The sequence below is a fragment of the Gadus chalcogrammus genome, chromosome 18 (assembly GCF_026213295.1).
Source record: "Gadus chalcogrammus isolate NIFS_2021 chromosome 18, NIFS_Gcha_1.0, whole genome shotgun sequence".
Taxonomy (NCBI): Eukaryota; Metazoa; Chordata; class Actinopteri; order Gadiformes; family Gadidae; genus Gadus; species Gadus chalcogrammus.
In genome coordinates, this window is record NC_079429.1 from 14,858,157 (window position 1) to 14,879,239 (window position 21,083).

The 21,083-nt window shown below is 44.7% G+C and overlaps 2 protein-coding genes across 3 annotated transcripts in view; both read left to right on the plus strand.

Annotated features, from left to right (window-relative positions):
• Positions 1 to 107: 107 nt before the first annotated feature.
• decr2 (2,4-dienoyl CoA reductase 2, peroxisomal) overlaps positions 108 to 21,083 on the plus strand; it is a 99,152-nt gene continuing 78,176 nt past the window's right edge. For both annotated transcript variants that reach the window (XM_056576490.1, XM_056576489.1), the window contains exons 1-9: positions 108 to 177; positions 2,447 to 3,203; positions 4,066 to 4,179; positions 4,306 to 4,374; positions 4,567 to 4,618; positions 4,754 to 4,889; positions 5,361 to 5,485; positions 5,760 to 5,853; positions 6,036 to 6,140. In XM_056576490.1, the coding sequence (XP_056432465.1) occupies positions 156 to 177; positions 2,447 to 3,203; positions 4,066 to 4,179; positions 4,306 to 4,374; positions 4,567 to 4,618; positions 4,754 to 4,889; positions 5,361 to 5,485; positions 5,760 to 5,853; positions 6,036 to 6,140 (1,474 nt within the window). In that variant the 5' untranslated portion in view covers positions 108 to 155. The remainder of the gene's footprint in view (positions 178 to 2,446; positions 3,204 to 4,065; positions 4,180 to 4,305; positions 4,375 to 4,566; positions 4,619 to 4,753; positions 4,890 to 5,360; positions 5,486 to 5,759; positions 5,854 to 6,035; positions 6,141 to 21,083) is intronic.
• LOC130370919 (rab11 family-interacting protein 3-like) overlaps positions 11,109 to 21,083 on the plus strand; it is a 34,259-nt gene continuing 24,284 nt past the window's right edge. Inside the window, 1 exon segment of the mRNA XM_056576480.1 lies at positions 11,109 to 13,901. Within this exon segment, the coding sequence (XP_056432455.1) occupies positions 12,363 to 13,901 (1,539 nt within the window). The 5' untranslated portion in view covers positions 11,109 to 12,362.

Genomic DNA, 21,083 nt, shown 5'->3' on the forward strand with positions numbered 1-21,083 from the left:
ATTTCCTCGCTCTCCTCGATGTACTCTCAGGAGCCCCGAGTGGGACAGGGGGTATTACGACCAAAAGAGGGCGTGCCTCGGTGAAATGTCGCGAGATAGTTGGGAGATTTCACACATTAAGCTCGGGCGGGTGGTGTACGACTCGACAAAGGAAGATGGCTGCACAAGTATTGGATGGTAAGTTGAGATGTGTTGTCTTTGTATATATGTGCCGTGTTCTTTTCAAGGACGAGGCTTCAGCTGAGTAACTGTTTATTCAGATAAGATAGAAAGCACCGTCTGCAAGCGGCTACAGTAGGTATTATGCGGTATTCCAGATGCATCGTGTACCACACGGCCGAGTTGCCCATACGCGCGAACGTGACGTAATCGCTGGCTTGTAGCACTTACAACGTTCCCGTTTGTCTTTCTTGGCATCGCCAAGAGGAAGGGAAGAAAAGTCATTGGGTTGTCATTGTTATTGTTAGCTACATTGGCCTCTTTAGCAAACCAGCTCGAAAACCAAACTTTACATTGTATTGCACGCACAGCAAGACCATGCAATCCATCATTTGCTGACCGGATTAAAGCAGTAATGTAATCAAGTGTGTACAAGCATTTAAAATCGACATTAAAACGACGACGTGGTACAAATAAACACGTTGGTCACCCGTTAACATCTCATTACGGGCGCAGCCATCTTTGTTTGTCGAGTACCTCGCTGAACTCCACTAAAGGGGGCGTGCCTCGGTGTAATTTCGCGAGACAGCTTGGAGATTTCACACTTTGGGATGGTGTACGATTCATCTGGAATGCCGCATAACTATGTGCACAGGGAGATTCACGCCCCCCGTCGTTACCATGGCGAACTCCGACAAACAAACCAGACTAGATAACAAAAACGTATGGGAAAATGTCAGCTGACAGTATATCAAAGCAGGTTTTGGAGAAGTTTTGGGCGAAAAATTATTTAATTTCTTCCAGAAGAAAGGGACTACATTACGCTTCGGAGGGGTATATATTCAAAACTTTATGATACATACTGGAGGTGACAAGCTTAAATTCAGTTTGTATTCTGGCCTGCAACACAGTCTGATCCACATAACACACTTTTTCTTGTCCCGTTGCGTCTTGTGTAAAGGGATGAAATATACCCCATTCTGCAGCTTCTTGGGATACCGACTGTCCGTGTTACATTTACCCCAAGCACATCGTTTGACCATTAAATTGATATATTATGCCTCCTCCCTGTTTTCAATGGAGTTGACCGAGTATAGTTGAGGCTGGAATGTCATTGGCTCAGCTGCGTTCTAAGGGCGGGGCTTAGCGACAGGTCAATTGTCCGCCGATCTAGGGTGCGTGTGCGTATTATACATATACCGTGGAATCCGGTGTTGGCAGAGGTGCTGCATCCCATTAGGCATACCAGGCAATTGCTTGGGGCCCCGGGCCATTACCAGGGGGCCCCCTAGAGCCAAAAAAAAAAAAAAAAGTCGCTCCAAACCCCCCCCCCCCCCCCCCCCCGTCAACAATCGTTCCATACCCCACCCCCCCCCCCCCCGTCAACAATCGCTTCATACCCCCCCCCCCCCCCCGTCAACAATCGCTCCATACCCCCCCCCCCCCCCCCCCCCCGTCAACAATCCTCTGCCTAGGGCCCCCACACTCCCTAGAATCGCCTCTGGGTGTGGGTACCAGATTGACTCGGCTGCCAGATCGACTCGGGGTCCTGCGCTTACAGATGACGTATCGACACTTGACGTATCGACACAAGCCAACGGACAAAACCCGGAAGGGTTGTTTATAAAAGGGGCTCAATCATGGACATAAAAAGAAGGCTCAATCCGTTTTGGTTTTGATTTCATTGAACGCAGCCCGTTCTTTCGCACAACAAAGCCATTGGAAACACGTCTTAAAGCACTGATGAATGCATATGTAACCCAGTTGCTGTTAGGGACTCTTATTCTGAAGGAGAAGAACGGAAGTGTCTGCGTGTGGGTCGCTGTTTTGACTCTGTGTTGAGAGCGCTGGAAATAAAGTGGATCGCCCCGTTCAGTGAATGGAGTTAACCGATTCTTCTTTTATATATAACCCAAGTATAGGCAATAATAGTTTGTACATTCGATTATTATTCATAGTTTAGAAAACAAAAGGAGATCGTTAATATTTGGGAATTACATGAGAATGAATGAAACGCGCATGCGCATTTAAAAGACAGCGTTTACAGGAAGTGCGTCATTATTGGGCATCAAGGACCCCGAGTTGATCTGGCAGCCGAGTCAATCCGGTACCCACACCGGCCCTGAAACTGTTGGATCTTTTGTTAATATGAAAGGTGACATGTTTTTGCATTTGCAAGGCTGAGTTATTAAAAAGCATTAAACTGTAGAAATGAGCATCCTTCAACAGTCATTTATCCCTGGGGTCTGCAAGTACGGTGCTGACATGTTTCTTTTTCATGATTCAGATACCGGCGAAGTCGAGCCAACGGCGCCGCTGCCGGTGAATGAGGGTTTCACCAAAGAGCAGACCCTCTTCCTCATCCAACAGATCCGCCTTGAGCTAGGCGGCGAGGGACCCGCGACCGCGACCTCCTTCGATGAGCTCAACCGGCGGCTGAGGTCTGGGAAGAAGTCAAAGAAGGTGTTGTGGGAGGAGATGGCCGCGAAGCTGGCGGGGCAGTTCGGGGAGCACTTCCTGCAAGAAAAGGTGTGTCGCAAGTGGCTGACGCTGACGGAGGGCTATAAGAAAGTCAAGGAAAACTCGGCGTTGACGGGAAGGGGGCCGGTCCGCTTCCAGTTCTACAAGGAGATGGACGAGATGGTGGTGTGGTGCGACAGTCCTCCGTCCCCCGCGCCGGTGGACACGGCTCCCTCGCCGGCGCCCTGCCCCAGCACAGGGCTGTGGGGCCCGCTCAGCGGGGCTGCCTCCCCAGCGCCGCCCGCCAGCGCCTTCCCCCCGTCTCCTGCTTCCTCGGCAGCCAGCCCACCTCCAGTCCCAGCCCCCAGCAGACCCGTTGACTCCTCGAGGTTGCGGAAGCGGAAGAGGAAGGCGGACCTGGAGGACACGAGGGAGGATGAGCTGTTGGCCTACCTTGAGAGCTCTGACGGCGCTGCCATGGCTGCTTCACAGAAGCGGCACGAAGAGTGCCTGAGCGAGATGAAGGCGCTGAGGGAGGATCGGAGGGAGCTCCTCCAGTTGTTCGGCCGGATGGTGGACAAGATGTGAGGCGGGCATGACGACAACCGACACAAACGTTTAAAGAAGACTTTCTCTCTTCCTATTTTAACGTTTTATTTTTTTTACGTTTAATTAACCTTTTGTTTTGTACTCTTAATCTCAACAAAGTGTGTGCTAAATTCAACTGAATACCTCTCTACTAGCCAACTAAGGCCGTCATGTCGCAAATTCGCATTTCAGTTTTCCTTTAGCGAAGATTTTATCAGGATAGTATCCTGATCCTAACCTATATAAATCTCAGCCAAGTACTATTGAATTCTACATTAGAGACTAGAACATTTCAACAATTGGGCCTAATAAATTCACCAGAGAAAGTGCATCTCAAAAAGGAAATTAACCCTAAAGCTAAAATTACAAATCAACAAAAGTAACATAATGGGATTTTGATTGCCATCACGTTTTTTCGGTTGAAAACTTACAAACTACCTTTCCCATAATGCACTATGATGTATCACGGAAGAAAAAAAATCCAAGCAGGCGGTCCGACGTCCAAGGTGCAGATAAAAGGATCTTCTGTGGACTTATGTTAAAACAATACTTGTGTTAGATCAGTGTTAACAGTTCACCTCCATTATTGCATAATAAAGAAAAATCGTTTCGGACTTGCATTGCCACACTGGAATGAGCACTTTCTGAACAAGAGGTAAACAATTGGGCTTTAAGTAAACTCTGCTGCACTGTTGTTTCGGGAGTATATTCCCGAAAGCCTTGACACTTACTGGCTTGGTTAAATGTCGATGGACGTGGTTGTTGTGTTTAACATAAAAATGAGCAAAAGATGTGTCTCTGAACGTCATTTAGTGCGGTCTAAACTATTTTGAAAATGCAATTGCTCTCTTTTTTCAGAAGACTTAAAAAAATGTCAAAGACTCAGAGAGTGGGAGAACGGCTGCCTGAGGATGTTGGCACTGATGATTGCATGGATTCATACACGTATACTTACAGTCCCGATTTACTGAAGTACGTATGTCCAAGTTATATCCTCTCAATTATTCTGCTTTTTATTTTCTCAGATCACATTAAATGCAAGTATGTTGATATAGCCTCTGTAATTTCATTATAATAGCTAGTTTGTCTTATATCTAGGGATCAAGTAGCGTTCATAACTGGTGGGGGCTCTGGCATCGGGTTTCGTATAGCAGAGGTGTTCATGAGGTAAGTCGAATGCAAAACTATGATATATGTGTAACCTTATGTCAGCGTCCAATGAAACCAAACATTTACTTGTGTGACTGTTCTGGGTCTTTCATAAACCTTCTGCAGTAGTCGGACAGTGTGACTTTATTAAGTCATACTAGGTGACTGTAACTACTAGTTGAAGTTCAACCTGATGTTTCCTCCCGTCAGGCATGGCTGTGACACAGTGATTGCCAGCAGGAACCTGGATAAACTAAAAGAGGTGACATACAGTGACATGGCACGATATTACAGAACTATTACAGGAAAGTATGTTAGACAACACTGCAAAGTTATTACATAACTTTAAGGTGTGTGTGTGTGTTTGTGTGTGTGTGTTTGCTACGCTTCTGTCCAGGCAGCTAACAAGCTGTCGACTGCGACCGGACGCCGCTGCCTGCCTCTGCATATTGATGTCAGAAACCCTGAAACCATCACTGCAGCCGTGGAGGAGACTCTGAAAGAACTGGGCCACATCAACATCCTGATCAACAGTAGGTCTTCTTATCTGTGCATGTGTGTGACTCTCACAGCCGTACCCAAGCATGTATACATACATACATAATGGTATTTTGTTTGAATAACTGCTGATTGTTGTAATTTTAATAATAGCCAAAACTTTCTTTATTTGTTGTTGATTCATTCATTTATTGGGTGCTCTCATCAACATTGATATCATGGTCTGCGTATACAACATGTGTAGTGGTGGTGGGTGAAAGAGCAGCTATATCAATTGTGCTGTGAATAATTGACTCCTACAGTCTCTCCCTCTTGCATCCTCGACCATTCTCCCCACCTCCACTAGGGGGCCTTATTGAGTTCACTGGGCTGGAGCCTTCCATGAAGTCCCCAGAGTCATGCCCGATGTATAAACTTGCATGTACTTCCCGCATACATGTTACTTTTTTTGCTTCATAATGGCATTGCCTACACCTTAAATATGTGTTTGAATTACTTCAAAAAAGATGCAGCTGGCAACTTCCTGTGCCCGGCATCGGCCCTCTCCTGCAACGCCTTCAAAACTGTGATGGAGATTGACACCATGGGCACCTTCAATGCCAGCAAAGTGATCTACGAGAAGTGGTTCAAGGTCCGGTGAAAAGACATGCTTCCTGTCTCAGTCAGCAACATTTTCAACTGTTTAAAATAGTTCATCTGCCAAGAAAAACATAAATTACATGTAGCAAATGGTGCCATTCATAAGGATGATTAAATCTGTGAAAGTTCTAGCAAAATGCCAGCGATTTAAAAAAACACCCACTTTACATTCACTATCCGTTTGCGTTGCTCTGTTAAAAAAATACAAGAATAAAACTAAATTCTTACTCTGTGTGCTTTGGGCTTAATGTGGTTTCTCTGAGCAGGATCATGGCGGGAACATCGTGAATATCTCCGCAACTCTGGGCTACCGGGGCCAGGGCCTACAGGTGCACGCAGGCTCTGCCAAGGCAGCCAACGGTAACTCGCCTACACCTGTACTCCGCTACACCTGAACCCCATATCCAATCTTTAATAAAATGCAAATATTAGGCCAATATATATTGGATTTCAGATATATGGTGTATATATATATATATATATATATATATATATATACAAACCTACTCCCTTACACCTGTACTCACCGTTGTGATCCACAGATGCCATGACCAGACACCTGGCAGTGGAGTGGGGCCCCAGCGGAGTGAGGGTCAATACCCTGGCCCCGGGGCCCATCTCAGGCACCGAGGGCTACCGCAGGCTTGGTAAGCATTATTTATTTGTATGTTGGCCAAATATTTATTTCTCACCACTGTCCCACTATATGTGTCTCATTAAAGACACATTTAGGTATTCTAAGAAATATGACCTCTAATCATCTTTGGAGTGATATATGTAAAGGGAATGTGAAGTAACATCACGTAGGGCGCCATTTTGTGAGACGGCAACTAAGCGACCTTCAACCATGGTGCGTTCACCATAGCAATCAACGCTGTGTGAGGTCAACTTCACATTCCTTATTATGGCATCCAATCTCAAGCTATATGACGCTTCTTTGCCTGTAGATGTTGAACAACCCGGTTATCTGCATGCTCATTGTTCTTGCTGGGTTGGAGGTACAAGTTTACGTAAAAAAAATAAAAAATCTAATCTAATTTAAAAAAAAAAGTCATTTTACAATTAATTGAGGACATTAAACTCTTTCATACACAAATATAATAAGGATGAGATATTCCATTAGTAATCTCTGCTTTACGACCCTTAAACCCCCACGCCTACCCACATTTTACTTTACCTGAAGACAACTTTGAGAAATAGAACCCCCCCCCCCCGCCCCAAATAAACTACAATTTATCTAAAATACCCTTTTGCTGAAATGTTACCCATTTGCATGAATGTCTGTGTTCTCAGTGCCCTGATTTGGTTGTATTCCTACCTTTTTTAAACAAAACCTTTCTGGTCACCATAGGTATGCATCTTTCTCCTCTAAGCTGGGTATAGCTTATGGGGCATACAGGTTATATTTAAGTCCATGATTTATTTCGAAACGCATGCTACCCACTTGCTCGCAAAGATATACCTTCCCCTGAGACGGCTATTAGCTTGCTGTGAAGATTTGGCCGATGCGGTTTATTTTAATGTTCTCCTGGTCCTTGCAGGAGGGGGCCCCCAGGTGAGGCCAGGGGGAGCCTTCAGCTCTATACCTCTCCAGCGGGCAGGAAACAAGACGGAGATGGCGCACGGCGTCCTGTCCTGGCCCAGCCGGGTGTCATCCTACATGACGGGTGCGCACACTATGTGATGGATGGAGGGGCGTGGCTTCACCTCAGCCAATGACGTGGCTGCGATGCTGGGTATAGCCTCTAACTCTGCTAAACTCTGAACCAGCCCGCCTCCTCCTGGCCCAGGTGTGTAGGGAGGAGGCGGGGCCTTACAGACTTTATTACTTTTTTAAATAGTGTTGAAGTGTGTGAGTTTCTGTTACTGTGGGGAGACAGGCCGGCCCTAGATGTCAAATTATTTTCAATAATTTATCAATTGATTGAAAATACTACCTATAAGGCCAGGTTGATGGCCGTTCTGCAATTCTCCCGAACTCACAGATCCGGTCCCGTACCTGGATATATTTACCTGCTATTAAACGTTTCTGCTACCATTAGCCATTAAAATGACGTCAAGATCTGTCTTTTATTTCAGTGCCATTGGTCGACTGAAGCTAGGAGGGACAAGTGATGAAACCAGAGACTACCTGAACCTTCTTGTTGATTGCTTCGGTTGTTGCTAACATGCTATTCTGTTTTGGGGTAAAGGGCTGGAGTGTTGTGAATAATATCTCACAGGTCGACCAATAAAGTTAATGTACTGCAATCATAAATATTACATTATTACTTTTACCTGTGGCTACGGTTTTGTTACAGTATCATAAATGATGTATGAACCCAATTACTGTGTATCGGCTGTTTCAAGTTGTTAACATGCACATTAATAGAACAATTAGCTCATGGCAATGAACTGCTTGCTATCCAGACTTTCTCAACAGTGATTTTTGATTTGAATTGACATTTTTATTTCAAATATGCACATTTGACTTTGACTTTAGACACCTTTGACATTTGGAAAGGAGTGGGAAGAAGTATACACTTGTTTAATCCCACCCCCTTTCATTAAATCATACAATAATTATAAACTACTACCCGTTTCCTTTACTTAAATTAAACTTGCAATTAATACCTGGAAAAATAATTACATAATAAAGTTTCCCACTTGGAAGCAAAAAACATATTTTCTAAAGCTAAGTAAAAACGACATTATATATAGCATAAACATGTCTACATGTAAGTACATCCGTACAAGTACATATACACATGAATTCATACACAAAACCCCTTATACCACAGCCTCACCACACCTCAGTTTATAGATGGGAGTGCATCATGGCACTGTTAGCAACACCCCCACCCCAGATTATCAGCCCAACAATGGATCTGCCATCCAAGTCTGGTCCGCCCCGCCGCAGGACAGTGCCCCCCCCCCTAACCCTATCATTAAATTTCAATATTTTTGACTGTAGAAAATAGGTGAATGAGTATGTCCAATATATCCACCTTGTTAATGATTCGTACTGCCTTTTTTTGTAGTTATAGTTAAAGAGTACAGTAAGCTTTTATAAGTGTTATGCCAGACTTCCCCACAGTAAGTTAAATATGGTGAACAGCAAAGAATGTGGAATGAGTTGTGAATCCAGAAACGGTTTGCTTTATTGCTCCTTGATAACTTAGTTTTTTACATGTTAATAATATGTGGTTTCCAACTAATTTGATCATCAATAGTGACTTCTTCAATACCCACCCCTCAATTGAGATATGTACCCCTGTAGCCTGTACCATTTCCAAACAGCATGAATTTTGTCAAAATTAAGAATAATTTATTCTGATCAAACCATATTTTTTGAGTTAACCATTTCCTTCATAATGTCATCCGCAATTGCTTAAATCAGGTATCATCAGCAAAAATGACTTATTTCAGTATCTTCGACCCTTTATGTATTATTGTTATCAGTTTAGGCCTCAACACTTACCCCTGGGGGACACCAAAGGCAATGTCAAAAATAAAGAGAAGATCAATCTCCAACTTCACAAACCGAAGCCTCCTATTTAGGTAACCTTGACCCAGTCTAGAACCACTCCCCTGATGCTCATACCTTTCCAGTTTATGAATTAATATATCATGATTAATAGTATCTGTGGCATTTGTGATTTCTTCATTTGATTATATTAATTCCAGTGTTGTTGATCTGTTTGAACGAAACCTTTGACTTACAGCGAGTAGTTGGTGCTTTTCTAAAAATAATCTAGGCCTATTATCTATTATCGGTATTTTTTCTTTACCCTCAATAAAGAAGTACTTGGGATAGTTGCTAGAGTTGCTACCATTTCTTATAATACTGTTGAAGGAATTCCATATTCCTTTGATGTTATTTTTATTATATTTAGTCATTTCTATATCTAACCGATTATCTAAAACTTTTTCGAATATTTTTTAAAATTGTGGTAGTTAAGAGCGGGCCCATAGTTTGTTAAGTGGTGTTGCTCCCCAGTTTTAAACAGAGGTATTACTTTAGCTATCTTCATTTCATCTGGAAAAGAGCCGTTTGAAATGATAAATGACAAATATAGGTTAGTGGTTTTGAAATTCCCGTGACAACCTTTTCACCAGTGCCATGTCAATGTCATTGAAATCAGGAACAATTTGCTCCTTCGGTTATGTACAATATACAAGATTTAATTTCCTCCACATTATACACAAAAACATTGAAATAGGATTTCTCTCCAACACTCCCTCCATTTCCTTACCAGTTTAGGTTTTTTCTACAAGATCGTGCCCCACAGTGACCACACTGACAAAAATTGTATTAAAGCTGTAGGTAAGATCTTCAGTATTTTTTTCTTTACCCTCAATAAAGAAGTACTTGGGATAGTTGCGAGATTTTGGTACCATTTCTTATAATACTGTTGAAAGATTCCATATTCCTTTTTGATGTTATTTTATTCTCATTTAGGTAATTTCTCATAAGAATCTTTCTTATTTGTCTTGAAATGTGTTAATTTTATTCTTATATTTTTATATCTATTTTCTGCTTCTTTAGTTTCACTCTTCAATTCTCTGTAAGAGTGTTTTTCTTTTGCAAGCTTTAGTAATCCCTTCGTGATCCATTGGCAACTAAAAATAAAACAGTGTGTTTTATTTTACTGTTTCCACCCTCTTAATGGACAATTCATATCATATATGTACTGAACATAGGTCTTGTAAGCACTATAAACGACACCATTTTCATAAATGTAATCCAACTCTGCTCAACAAATCGTGTTTAAATTAATTTGTGGAATCCTCTGTATTCTGTTTTTTTTTTTTTTTTGGAAATAGATACATTGTGTCGATTAAATCATCTATAGCATTAATTTAACTTGGATTATTGGGTCAATATTAAAATCTCCAAAAAATGAAAACAGCTTTGTTACTTCTTAATTATTTGAAAACATGCATTAAATCCACTCCGTGAATCCTTCAATGTACCTGGCTCTCTATAAAAATAAATGATCGATTATTATTTTAAGGAAATATGTAGTTAACTTTAATCAGAGTGCGATACATAAATGTTTCCGCAACTTCCTGGTATGACAGACGAGGGCGCTAGAGCACAACCTTCATTGGGATTGACACGTTACCATATTGTTTTCAGTTATGTGTAACATTATCCGTTATCGATTTATCATAGTTTTGTATTCAAACACACGTGGTCAGACATTAGGCCTACTGTAAAAAACTACTCTCTGTTTTGAGATGGTTACATGATCTTGTCTGTGTGTGCTCGTGTGGTTGAGATCAGAATTTTCAAGGTTGATTTCGTAATACGTGCTGGGAACCAAGAGTCAATGTCATTATATTGCCATTCATGGTTTGATTCCAGCTATCCTGAACCCGGCAACAAGTGCAACCAGGGTCAAATATGGATTGACTCTGATTTGCAGTGCAGCTCAGATACAACATTAAATAAAGATGAACAAAAAGTGCCTTTCTTTGAAAACGAATAGGCTACTACACCGTGCAGTACCATCCATGAAATAACATTTATTTTGATGTCCCCTCGTTCAAATAAACGGGGTTATGGATTCTGAATCCTAAACACACTGCGGTGTGTGTTGTACGCTTGCGTGGGACGTCAGTTGTGTGTTCCTGTGAGTGCGGTCGGCTGGAGAAGGGGAGGGGATGTGAACGCCGCCGCTGCTGATGCTGATGCGAGAGCGATCTGCCTGCTGTTGTGATCGGCCATCACCAGTGGATCATCCACAGACGATCTTTGACACACTATTGTCGTTTTCTCCGTGGGTTTCGGCGTGTCTTGCGACCGCATCTGCATCGACGTTTCTTTTTTTCCGGGGGGACAGATGCCGGATAAAGACCTCGTTTCCCCCCTGGCCTGCCGTGTGTCCACATACAGGTGGATGAATCCTGGGAGGTTTGATCCGCTGGCGCCGCCGCACAACAACACGGAGAAAAACCCCGTCGGTTCAGAGAGCCAGTGAACATCGTCGTTGCGTGTGGGAATACGAGGTTGTTTTTCGATAAAGCAATGATGAGGAAGATAGGGGAGGTGGGGGCGACTGTCTGGCGTGCTAATCCGCTAACAGGCTAATTTGGCTAGCTAGCTAGCGTCACTGACACCGAAAATACGGGATGCTCGAAAAGTGCGTCGCTGCCAAAGTCACTACGTTAAAACGGAATTATAGGCCTGTTAAATGCGAACAGATTCGCGGTGATGCTAGGTTTCGAATCATGACACTGGCAGCAAGGACACTTCCCGTCAGCATCGACTTTGGATTTAAAATGATGATAACAGTTCGGAACGTTACATATCGATTCTTTTTTGATTAAGTGGTGTTTTTTTTTACGTCGCTGACTCTGTACGAATTCTCCTCCGGTCGATCGAAGGGTGAGACGTTATTCGGCTGAAGCGCAAGCCTCATTCATCAGCCCGTCGTGTTGACATCAGCCCGAAGGGTTTGGTAACGTCCACCGACGAGCCTGTCTGCTGTTTAGATGCCGTTTAAATCTCCCTGTTTGTGCTGGCAGTGTATTAATGCATGTCATATGTTGATTGAAATAATCGGTGAATAAAGTGGAACGAGCATCGCGTTGTTATTTAGGTCTACCGAAACCTCTACCTGTTTAATTGTTATACTAGTCGGTTTGCCGATCACCTCGCTTCCCGCTGTTAACGAACGCCACTTAAGTCGATCGATCTGGAAGGTCACCACCGATCTTTATCGGAGCTACGCAATAAGTTTTGGTTTAGTGCACAGAATTCCAAAATTACATTTGCAATATGCTGTGTTAACCGAAAGAGCAATGTCGCCTTTCAAATTAAAGATTCTATCTTTGAGGTAAGACGTGACGGGTCAAGTTGAACCAGACGAGAGTCCACCTGTATGGAAGATGTGCTCTCAGCCCCTCGAGGGCTCAGCGAGTGGCGATCCAAACGCCCATCTCTAGACTTTCTCACTTTAGATTCGGACAAAGGCACAATGTTTCCCCCAAACAACAGTGACCAGACTGGTTTGGTTTCGGTAAACAGAGACCAGGACAATGATTTAGGGAGCAGGAAAGAGTTTCTCCAGGAAGGTGAGGCTAACCTCGATAACCTGTTGAGGAGTGCTGGGTATTTCTGTGCAGAGGATGTTATCCAGCTACAAGGAGTCACGCACTCCTCCCCACCGCACCTCCCCATCACAGAGAAACCAGAGGAAGCAGAAGATAACGGCGACCGCAGCCTGTCATGGCTCTTTGGGCCTGGCTCCCCTGACCTCCTGTGGGGCAGCTCACTGGAAGGTCTCCCACAGGAAGGCTCTGTCCAGGACCAGACCGGCCAGGGGGACGAGATTAATTTAATCTCCCTCAGCGTGCCTTCCTCGCCAGGGAAGGAAGTGCCCAGGACTTCGGAGCACAGGTTATACACGACTACTCTGTTGGAGGATCTCCTCTCCGGGGACCTGCCGTTCTCCTCTGCCGCGCTCCTCCGCCCTCGTTGTTTGGGAGAGCACCACCCACAGGGTGTCACCCAGGAGCCAGCCGGGGAAGTGGAGGGTGGGGCCTCTCAGTCACCTGAGAGCGGAGCCCCGCCCGCGTCTGGGAACAAGACCCCTCAGAGTTCACCTGATATCCACCACCTGCACACTGACTGCGCGAGCACACCACAAGACATTGCAGACGGATCCCTGCCTTTATTGGACTCTGAGTTTCCCGGCTGTCCAGGAAACGGCAGCCTTTCTCCCATTGGTCCGTCCCCACTCACCTGCCCAGGTGAGCCGCTGGATTCCCCAGAGGAAAAGTCTGAGGGCGGGCTGCCGGCGCCTGCTCTCGTCGACGCACACCCATCCCACGGCGCAGGTGAGTGTGAGTCACCTGCTCCCTGCTCGCCGGCCCCCGGCACCCCCACCGCCGCCGCCCCGCAACCCTCGGAGACGCGGCCCTCCGATGAAGGCGTTCCGGCGGTGGACGAGCTACCTGGCGACCCAGGCTCCCCGGAGAAGGCCTGTGGGGTGGGCGTGATGGACCAGCAGGTTGCCACTGGACAGGAAGATGTGGCGGCCGTCGTGGTGGATCTGTGCTCGAAAACCGAGGAGCCGCCATGCCAGGACATCGGTCCCGCCTCCCCTCTGAATTTAACGGCTGGCGCTGACGGCGTCACTAGACCCACCACCCCGAACCAGGCAGGCCCAGAGTCTGATTCCGCAGGATCGTCCTCTCCAGAACCTCCAGAGTGGACTAGCGGTAAATCCCGAGAGGACCGGAGGTCTCTCGCCAAGATCGTGGCGCCTGACTCCTTGCCCATGGTTTCCACGGTTACCCAGAAGGAGGAGAGTGTGTCTCCACTGAAGGCGGTGTTTGATGCGCTGGACCAAGATGGGGACGGGTTCGTTCGGATCGAGGAGTTTATGGAGTTTGCTGCTGCCTATGGCGCTGATCAGGTGAGGTGTGTGTGTGTGTGTGTGTGTGTGTGTGTGTGTGTGTGTGTGTGTGTGTGTGTGTGTGTGTGTGTGTGTGTGTGTGTGTGTGTGTGTGTGTGTGTGTGTGTGTGTGTGTGTGTGTGTGGCCTCTTGTTTGCCTGAGATGACGTTTTAAACAGATGAAGGTATTGTGTGTCTTATCCTGAAGGATTTCAGAATTGATTTTGGCGTTCCATACATTACAGTACTTCCTGTTTATCCCAAGGTCCGAGCCAAACAGAATGAGTCCATCCCAGTGATGTAATGGAGTGAGTGCAGCGTTTCAGGTTACTAAGTGGACGATGATATTTCACTGGGTTGGAAACCAATAAACAAAGCAGATAACAGCAAGACGTAATTTGAGAGTTGTGACTAAGTGTGATCTAGGGGTGGGGGAAATTAACACCCACACCTCTTAAATAGGCTGTTCCTATTGGGGTGTGTTCTTCATTATCACCACATGTGTTATCAAGCCTGATCACATTATACTAAAGTACAGTTTTGTTTGAAAAGTTCATTATCATTGATCTGGAGCTCAAGGTCAGGCATTGAAGGCAATATGAAAATACCCTGCAATAAACATGACCTAAACATGTTTAACTTCAACAGGAGACAAGTAGCAAAAAAGAACGGATAATTTATTTAGCAACCGTGGGGTGCATCTAGCTTTGAATGCTGGGTCACATCCAGCGATGGGAGAATACAAGGGGGTTGGTTTACCTGAGGAAACCTAACCTGAGCTATTGCTACTCTGTGGACTTCTGGTACGTGTTATTTAGCCACACAGCTCTGTAGCCATAGGCCAGTGGCCTAGTGCTACCTGCCTGGTGACACTGTGCTCTGTATGAACCCCACTAGACCAAACCAATCAAATCAGATTATTAAGGTGAGCACATAATCACCCTAGGGCGGCGTGGGCCTGTTTTATCTTCATGGATAATCTTTTAATGTTGTGTTACTGGGATTAAACACATTTTAATCGTAATAAACCTATTGATTTAGCACATTTAAAGCAAGGATGGCAGCTCTCAGTTGACTTGTCAAAGGACTTTGTGTTCGCACAGCTCTTGTTCTGTCTGCTTCAAGTAAATATGTTTTCGCCAAATGGCACTTTCCTCTTCAAATTCAAAATCCTTTCCAATTCGTTGTATGGTTTTGACACAGGTTCAAGGTTTTTTTTTGTGTGCGCAATGTTGTGCCAAGGTGCTGGCATTTTGGAATTATCGCTTGCATGTGTGGTGGATGGTGGGGAAGAAGATTTAAAGCCACATGGGTGCTGGAGTGGGTGAATTACTGCTTTGGGACTGTTAAGCCAGGCAGTGGCGCAGTTGTCCAGTACTGCAGGATTTTCAAGGGCCTGTTGAAGTGTCAGAGCACCAGCGCACCAAAAATGCTCCCTTGAGGTGTGTGTGTGTTGTGTGGTTGTTGTGTGTGTGTGTGGTGTGTGTGGTGTGTGTGTGTGTGTGTGTGTGTGTGTGTGTTGTGTGGGGTTTGTGTGTGGTGTGTGTGGTGTGTGTGTGGTAGTGTGTGGTGGCGTGGTGCGTGCGTGCAAGCCTTTTGAGGGTCTGTTATTCGGAAAAGCGCTGTTGAAAATGCTTCCCTGTTCCTTTTATGTGAATCCACAAAGCAGAGGGCTCTGTTAGTTCTGACTGCATTTCAGGCTATACTGGCACGTATTTTAACTACAACCCGCGGGATAAGCTCCTAATCTATATTGGTAGTTTTTTCAGGAGTTAGGGGTTTAGTTGCCTCAAGGCATATTGCTGCTAACGAAGTCTGTCAGCGCTGTACAACCCCCACATGTTCAGTTGTCCCGTTCATAAGTCCTGGTTGGCGTTAATCTCTTATGGGTTCTTCGCATGCTGTTGCTGCTTCAGGCTCTCAGGCCCCACTACTGCATAGACCCTCATTCCTATTCCAAGCTCCTTCTCGGAGCCACCAAGGATGGTTGAAGCACATCCCCATCCGACCTGATCCCAGGATTAAACGCATGTTTTCTGCTAGCCTGAAGGAGATGACATGAGGACTTGATTCTGTCCTCGCAGCCTTTGAAGCACTTGCCAGTCACACACACAGCCTCTTTATTCCTTTTGTGTGAAACCATGAAGAGTCTTAACAGGCCTTTTGTGTTCCTGAGGTGCTCTACAGAGAGAATAAGATTGCTATGGTCTCTCTGCCCCACCTTGTATTGGTGTCCATACTGGGTCATTGGCGGCCAGCTGCCGACAACAACACTGCAGACAAGTGAGGCGGGCCTCTTAAAAAGACTCCACCAGGGGTAGGCGTCCAGCATGTGTGCCCTACCTGGCAATAACCTCCAATGGAAATAATTGTTCGCCCCCCCCCCCCGACCCTGCGCTGGCTGTGAATAACAGGTTGGCGATTTCCCACTATTATTATTTTTATTGCTGTTAAACGCACCCCCTCATTTAGTTACATTGGGAATTTGCTTTGAATGGACCTAATGATGCTAGTGTGGCTATTTGATAGAAAATATATTTTTTGTAATATGTCCTGCCAACCCTCCATGTGCATTTTTTTGTTCTTGTTGGTACCCTTTTCGCAACAGTTTTTTTTATACAATCCGGCTGAATAGGAGTGTGCGTTTTGAAATAGTAGGGTCTTTTTTTTAAGCCTCCAGATTAGCAGACAGTTCTTTGGCTGACTAATCATGCTTTTAATCCAGCCCCCTCCCCGTCAAAGCCCTGTGTTGTGTGTTGGGGACCCCCCCCCCCCACTTCCGGCCGCCAGGCTAGTGCTTTGGGCTGGATCAAGAGCAGAATGGCTTTTGTCCCGCTCAGAGCGCTTGGTTCGGGTCAGGTACTGGTTCGGTCACCTGCCTGTGACCCTGTGCTTCATGCCAGAAAAGAGAAATGGATTTTGAGTTCTGTTTGGGTTGCCTCGTAGCGCTCCAGATATCTGGTCTGAGATACTGGGGATGAGTTTAATTTCCTGTGCTGCTTTGTTTGTTGTAACTTAAAGGCTTGGAAAGATTTGTTTGAGGCTGGTGTGACCAGGATTGTGCATATTGATTGCTCCGTGTCTATCCGAGCACCGGTATTGGGATGTTCATATTGCCCGGGAGCCGGCAGGTTCGGCACTCCTCACAGCAAGGTGAGCTCCTCAGGTGCCTCTCGATTCCTCCTCTCTCGTGACTCGTATTGGAGGGGAGGGGGGGAGGACGGGGTCCGGGGTTCTTCGTTACCAGAAAACAAAGCCCGCTGGAGTTGTATCGTCTGTATTTGAGGATGTCCTCTGTTGACGTGCTGCCAAGTGGCTCTGTGGGGAGGTGAGCACCAAGCACTGGGATCAATGTGAGGCAAACACGTCACATTCATATTGACCTGACAACATGTAGATGACAGCTCTATCTATATCACAATCTTCTCAAATCCCAAACTTTAAATATTTTGGGACTCATATATATATTTGTATACATATTTCCGTAATGCACAGAATAAGAGGTTGACACTTTGTAAGTGCTGTTGTTTTAGTCAAGCGGGTTTCACTCAAGCCCATAGATTAGGTAGGTATAATGTATTTGGTCATTATCGGGAAAATAAGCTTATTTCGATAATGACCGTGTTTCTATAAAGTATCCCGCTTATTACACGCTTCTTGCCAAACGAAAAAATAACTTCACGAGGGTGTGTCTTTTTACAAGTTATTTGTTACCATTCCTAGGTGGTTGAGCAATAGGAGAAATAGTTCACCAAAGATGTTGACGTCGCCTAGCAACCGAATACGCTCGGGTTGATACCAGGCTACTTGCGGAGTGATATGAAAGCCGTGAATTGACAGCAGACATTATATGCTTAGCAACGGTCAATTCTCAAAAAATAATTGGCCGCCTGAAGATCGGGATGGCCCATTCAGTACAGCATTAAGAAGAGCCGTGTAATAAATAAGAGGAAAGGTCAAAAGTAGTAAACTCAGTTAACAAACAAACCCAGCAACTTCCTGCCGAGTTCACACAAACTACCCGTAATGTAAAGACATGTGAGAACAGGCCAAGCCCTGTTGCCTTACATTCCTACCCTGAATATTGGAATGAAAAATTTGACTATGCAAAGTGATTTCCCGCCACGATTGACACCTTAATGGTTCTGTTTTGAGTGTTGCCCTTTTCGATGATTTCCATACAGGTTTTCATGAGAGGTTCAGCAGAACATGAACAGCTTTCTTTATGTTGACCAGTCCTCACTCTAACAACTATTCGTTTTTTTTATATTGAAATTGAATCCCCCAAATGTCCTCTAAAACAGACCAAGCAGTTGTTCCAAATTCAGAATGTTCGGGCATTGCAATCCACCAATAAAATTCCTACAAGTTCAATTCAAACCGCTAGACAGTCGGTCAATCCTAACACATTTACGACACTGTGAGTAGCAGTCACAGCTGGTACGCCTGTCGCTGTTATCATAATACATCCATGGTCGGTAAAAGTTGAGAATGAAATTGTGGTCTGGTCGTTTTCATCACAGTACAATGGTTTTGTTTGTATACCCTTCCACACATGATGTATAATAGGCCAGCAGGTCCGTACTGCCTACTAAAGCTTGTGCAGACCTTGTCATCCGTTTCTTCACAGTATAAAATGCTAGACCGTTATAGTTGTAGTCTTCATGACTCGTGTATGAATGTGAATTATCTGTCAGAGAGCACACAAAAAAATAAGTGACAATATTTTGTATTTGGAATAACATTAATTCTATGAATTTATAAACTGCCCCAAATTACATGGTTAAAACCAAAACAAAACCACATTGACAAGCAGGCTACTGTAGTGACATCTGAGTGGCCATGACTTATTTCAGAGGCATATCTGCTTAAAGAGAGAGACCATTGAGTTAATACAAGCGCCAACTGATGGCCAGCCTAGACTTGACCTGGATGGGGTTGGGAGCAGGGGGATGTTATTCTAGGAAGGACTTCTCACTGATGGATGTTGTGGAGGATGTGGGTGCTTGTGGGCTCTGCCTCGTTAACCACCGTGTCCCGACATCTTACGCCGTCCCTTGGCCTCGCCAAAGGCTCCATGGGCGAGCCATTGGAGGCACTCGCATTTACTTTAGACCCGGTAAACTAAACAACGCCCCATGCATGCCAACCAAGGCTAGATGAAATAATCAACATTTTAGGAGGAAGCCAAAAGCAATTCTTAGAACTGCTGCATGTGAACCATTTAAGATCATTGTGCTACTGTATTCTGTCAAGAGGACAGGGTTGCTTGCTACTTTCACTATCTTCTGGTGGTGACTTGTAGATGGACTCAGACCTCTCTAGGCTGGGCCCAAGAAGGGCCTTGCACAAATATATATATATAATGGAATAGTTTTGCTGCTTCCTCACAATTTTAAATAGCAGAGCTAAGGTTAGCGTGTTTTTCCCATCTAGAATGCTTGCAGCGGTAAGCCACTGCTAATGAGCGTGTGTTTAGATGTTGAAATTTGCATGCATTTGCATGCATGTCCTGCACACACTTGCTTGGGTTCCTTTTTAGGGCGGAGCTCGAATATTCGAATGTTCAAGTATTTGAATCTCATTCAGTATTTAAACATTTTCTTTTATTTTACAAAAGAAATAAAACATATTTAGGAACTGAAGGTAGAAGGCTAGGTTACATCTCATCTGAATATCCCAGTGATAAAATATATTTATACCATGGTCGGGGGAAGACTCAATTCTTGATTGGCTGCAGGGTGTGCATTAACCCCCTCCGCTGCGTGTCGGACAGTTCGAAGGCACGTCCATTATGATATGGACACCTCGTGTCCTAGATGTCCAAGAACCTTTCATGTCATTGCTTCGGTTGAGGTAAATGTAGCCATCTAAACAAAAGGGGCCAAATACGGGATTTGTTTGTTTTGTAGTTATATATATTCAAACATTCTTGGAATATTCAGGTGGCACTCTTGACAGCTGCTCTCAAGTGTGACGATACGCAAACTATTAACCCCCCCCTCAGCCATCAGGGCGTTAATGGTTTAAGAAGGGTTTTAATAATAAACATTTTAGCAGCTATTTCAAACGAGTCAAAATGACACCAAAAAGCTTTGCCTAATGATAACACCGTGCTGGGTGTCCGCCCACCAAAATAGCGACGGAAATTGACACTGGGTAAATAGACTATTCCTGCTGTGAAATTCATTCAAAACGTTGCCAAAGCACCTATTGCTTTGTGATAACTGGAGGCCTAAGCTCTCCTACTTTGTAAAACGTGTGTTCGAAAAAAACTGCAGTGAAGGCTCTGCTGATGAGTGGATCCGAAAGCCATTGACGAGCACTTCGTTGTACCAATTGAACCACTTAAGGAATGAAAAAGGAAAAAAAAGATCATTGATAAAAAAGGAGATTCTGCAGCAATGGGTCTCCCCTCTGCTACGTTAACAGGCAAATGAAGGATAGCCCTATGATTAACTTTACTTTATTTTCTCCACCAATGATTGATATTCGGGGTGGAACCAAACTAAATATTCAAAGCTTTAAATTATTTATGCTAGCCTTAGATTACTTTACATCGCTGATGCAAAGTACTCTCTCTGCAACACACACACACACACACACGAGCCACCACCAGCACACACACACACACACACACACACACTTTCATTATTTTAACCACCAACCCCTACCCTCGACCTCTCCTGCAGAGCTTCCTTTGGTCCTAATAGGTTCCCTATAAAATGTTCTCGTTAGACCTGAATGTCTTTATCTCTCTAGCTCTCACTAAAGCCCCTTTTACCCAGCTTGTTCAAGTGGTAATGTTGTGGCTTTATTCTGCCTCGCCTTCTGTATAAAACATGCAAACACGGGATGATGGGCCATTGTTGTTTGACCTTTAAGCCAGCAGTGGACATAGCATCACACCTGTGTTGATGTCAGTGTACAGGGGTGGAACCAGCATGCTGGGAGAGGGCTGCACCGTCTTGATTATGTTTATGTTTGCTATCCACCATCAGGGGATTACATCAGCTCTGAAGAAGAAACACACTACTTAGTAGCTACCAACAGCATGGACAACGGATCTGCAATACATTTTTATCTGTTTCAATATCTCCTCCAACATGTTTCTGGTCAAACACATCGGCTTCCTTGATTCCGCCATTGTAGCCTTTACCGCATCAACATTTTGATACAATGTTCAGGCAACTTTGCTTGCGT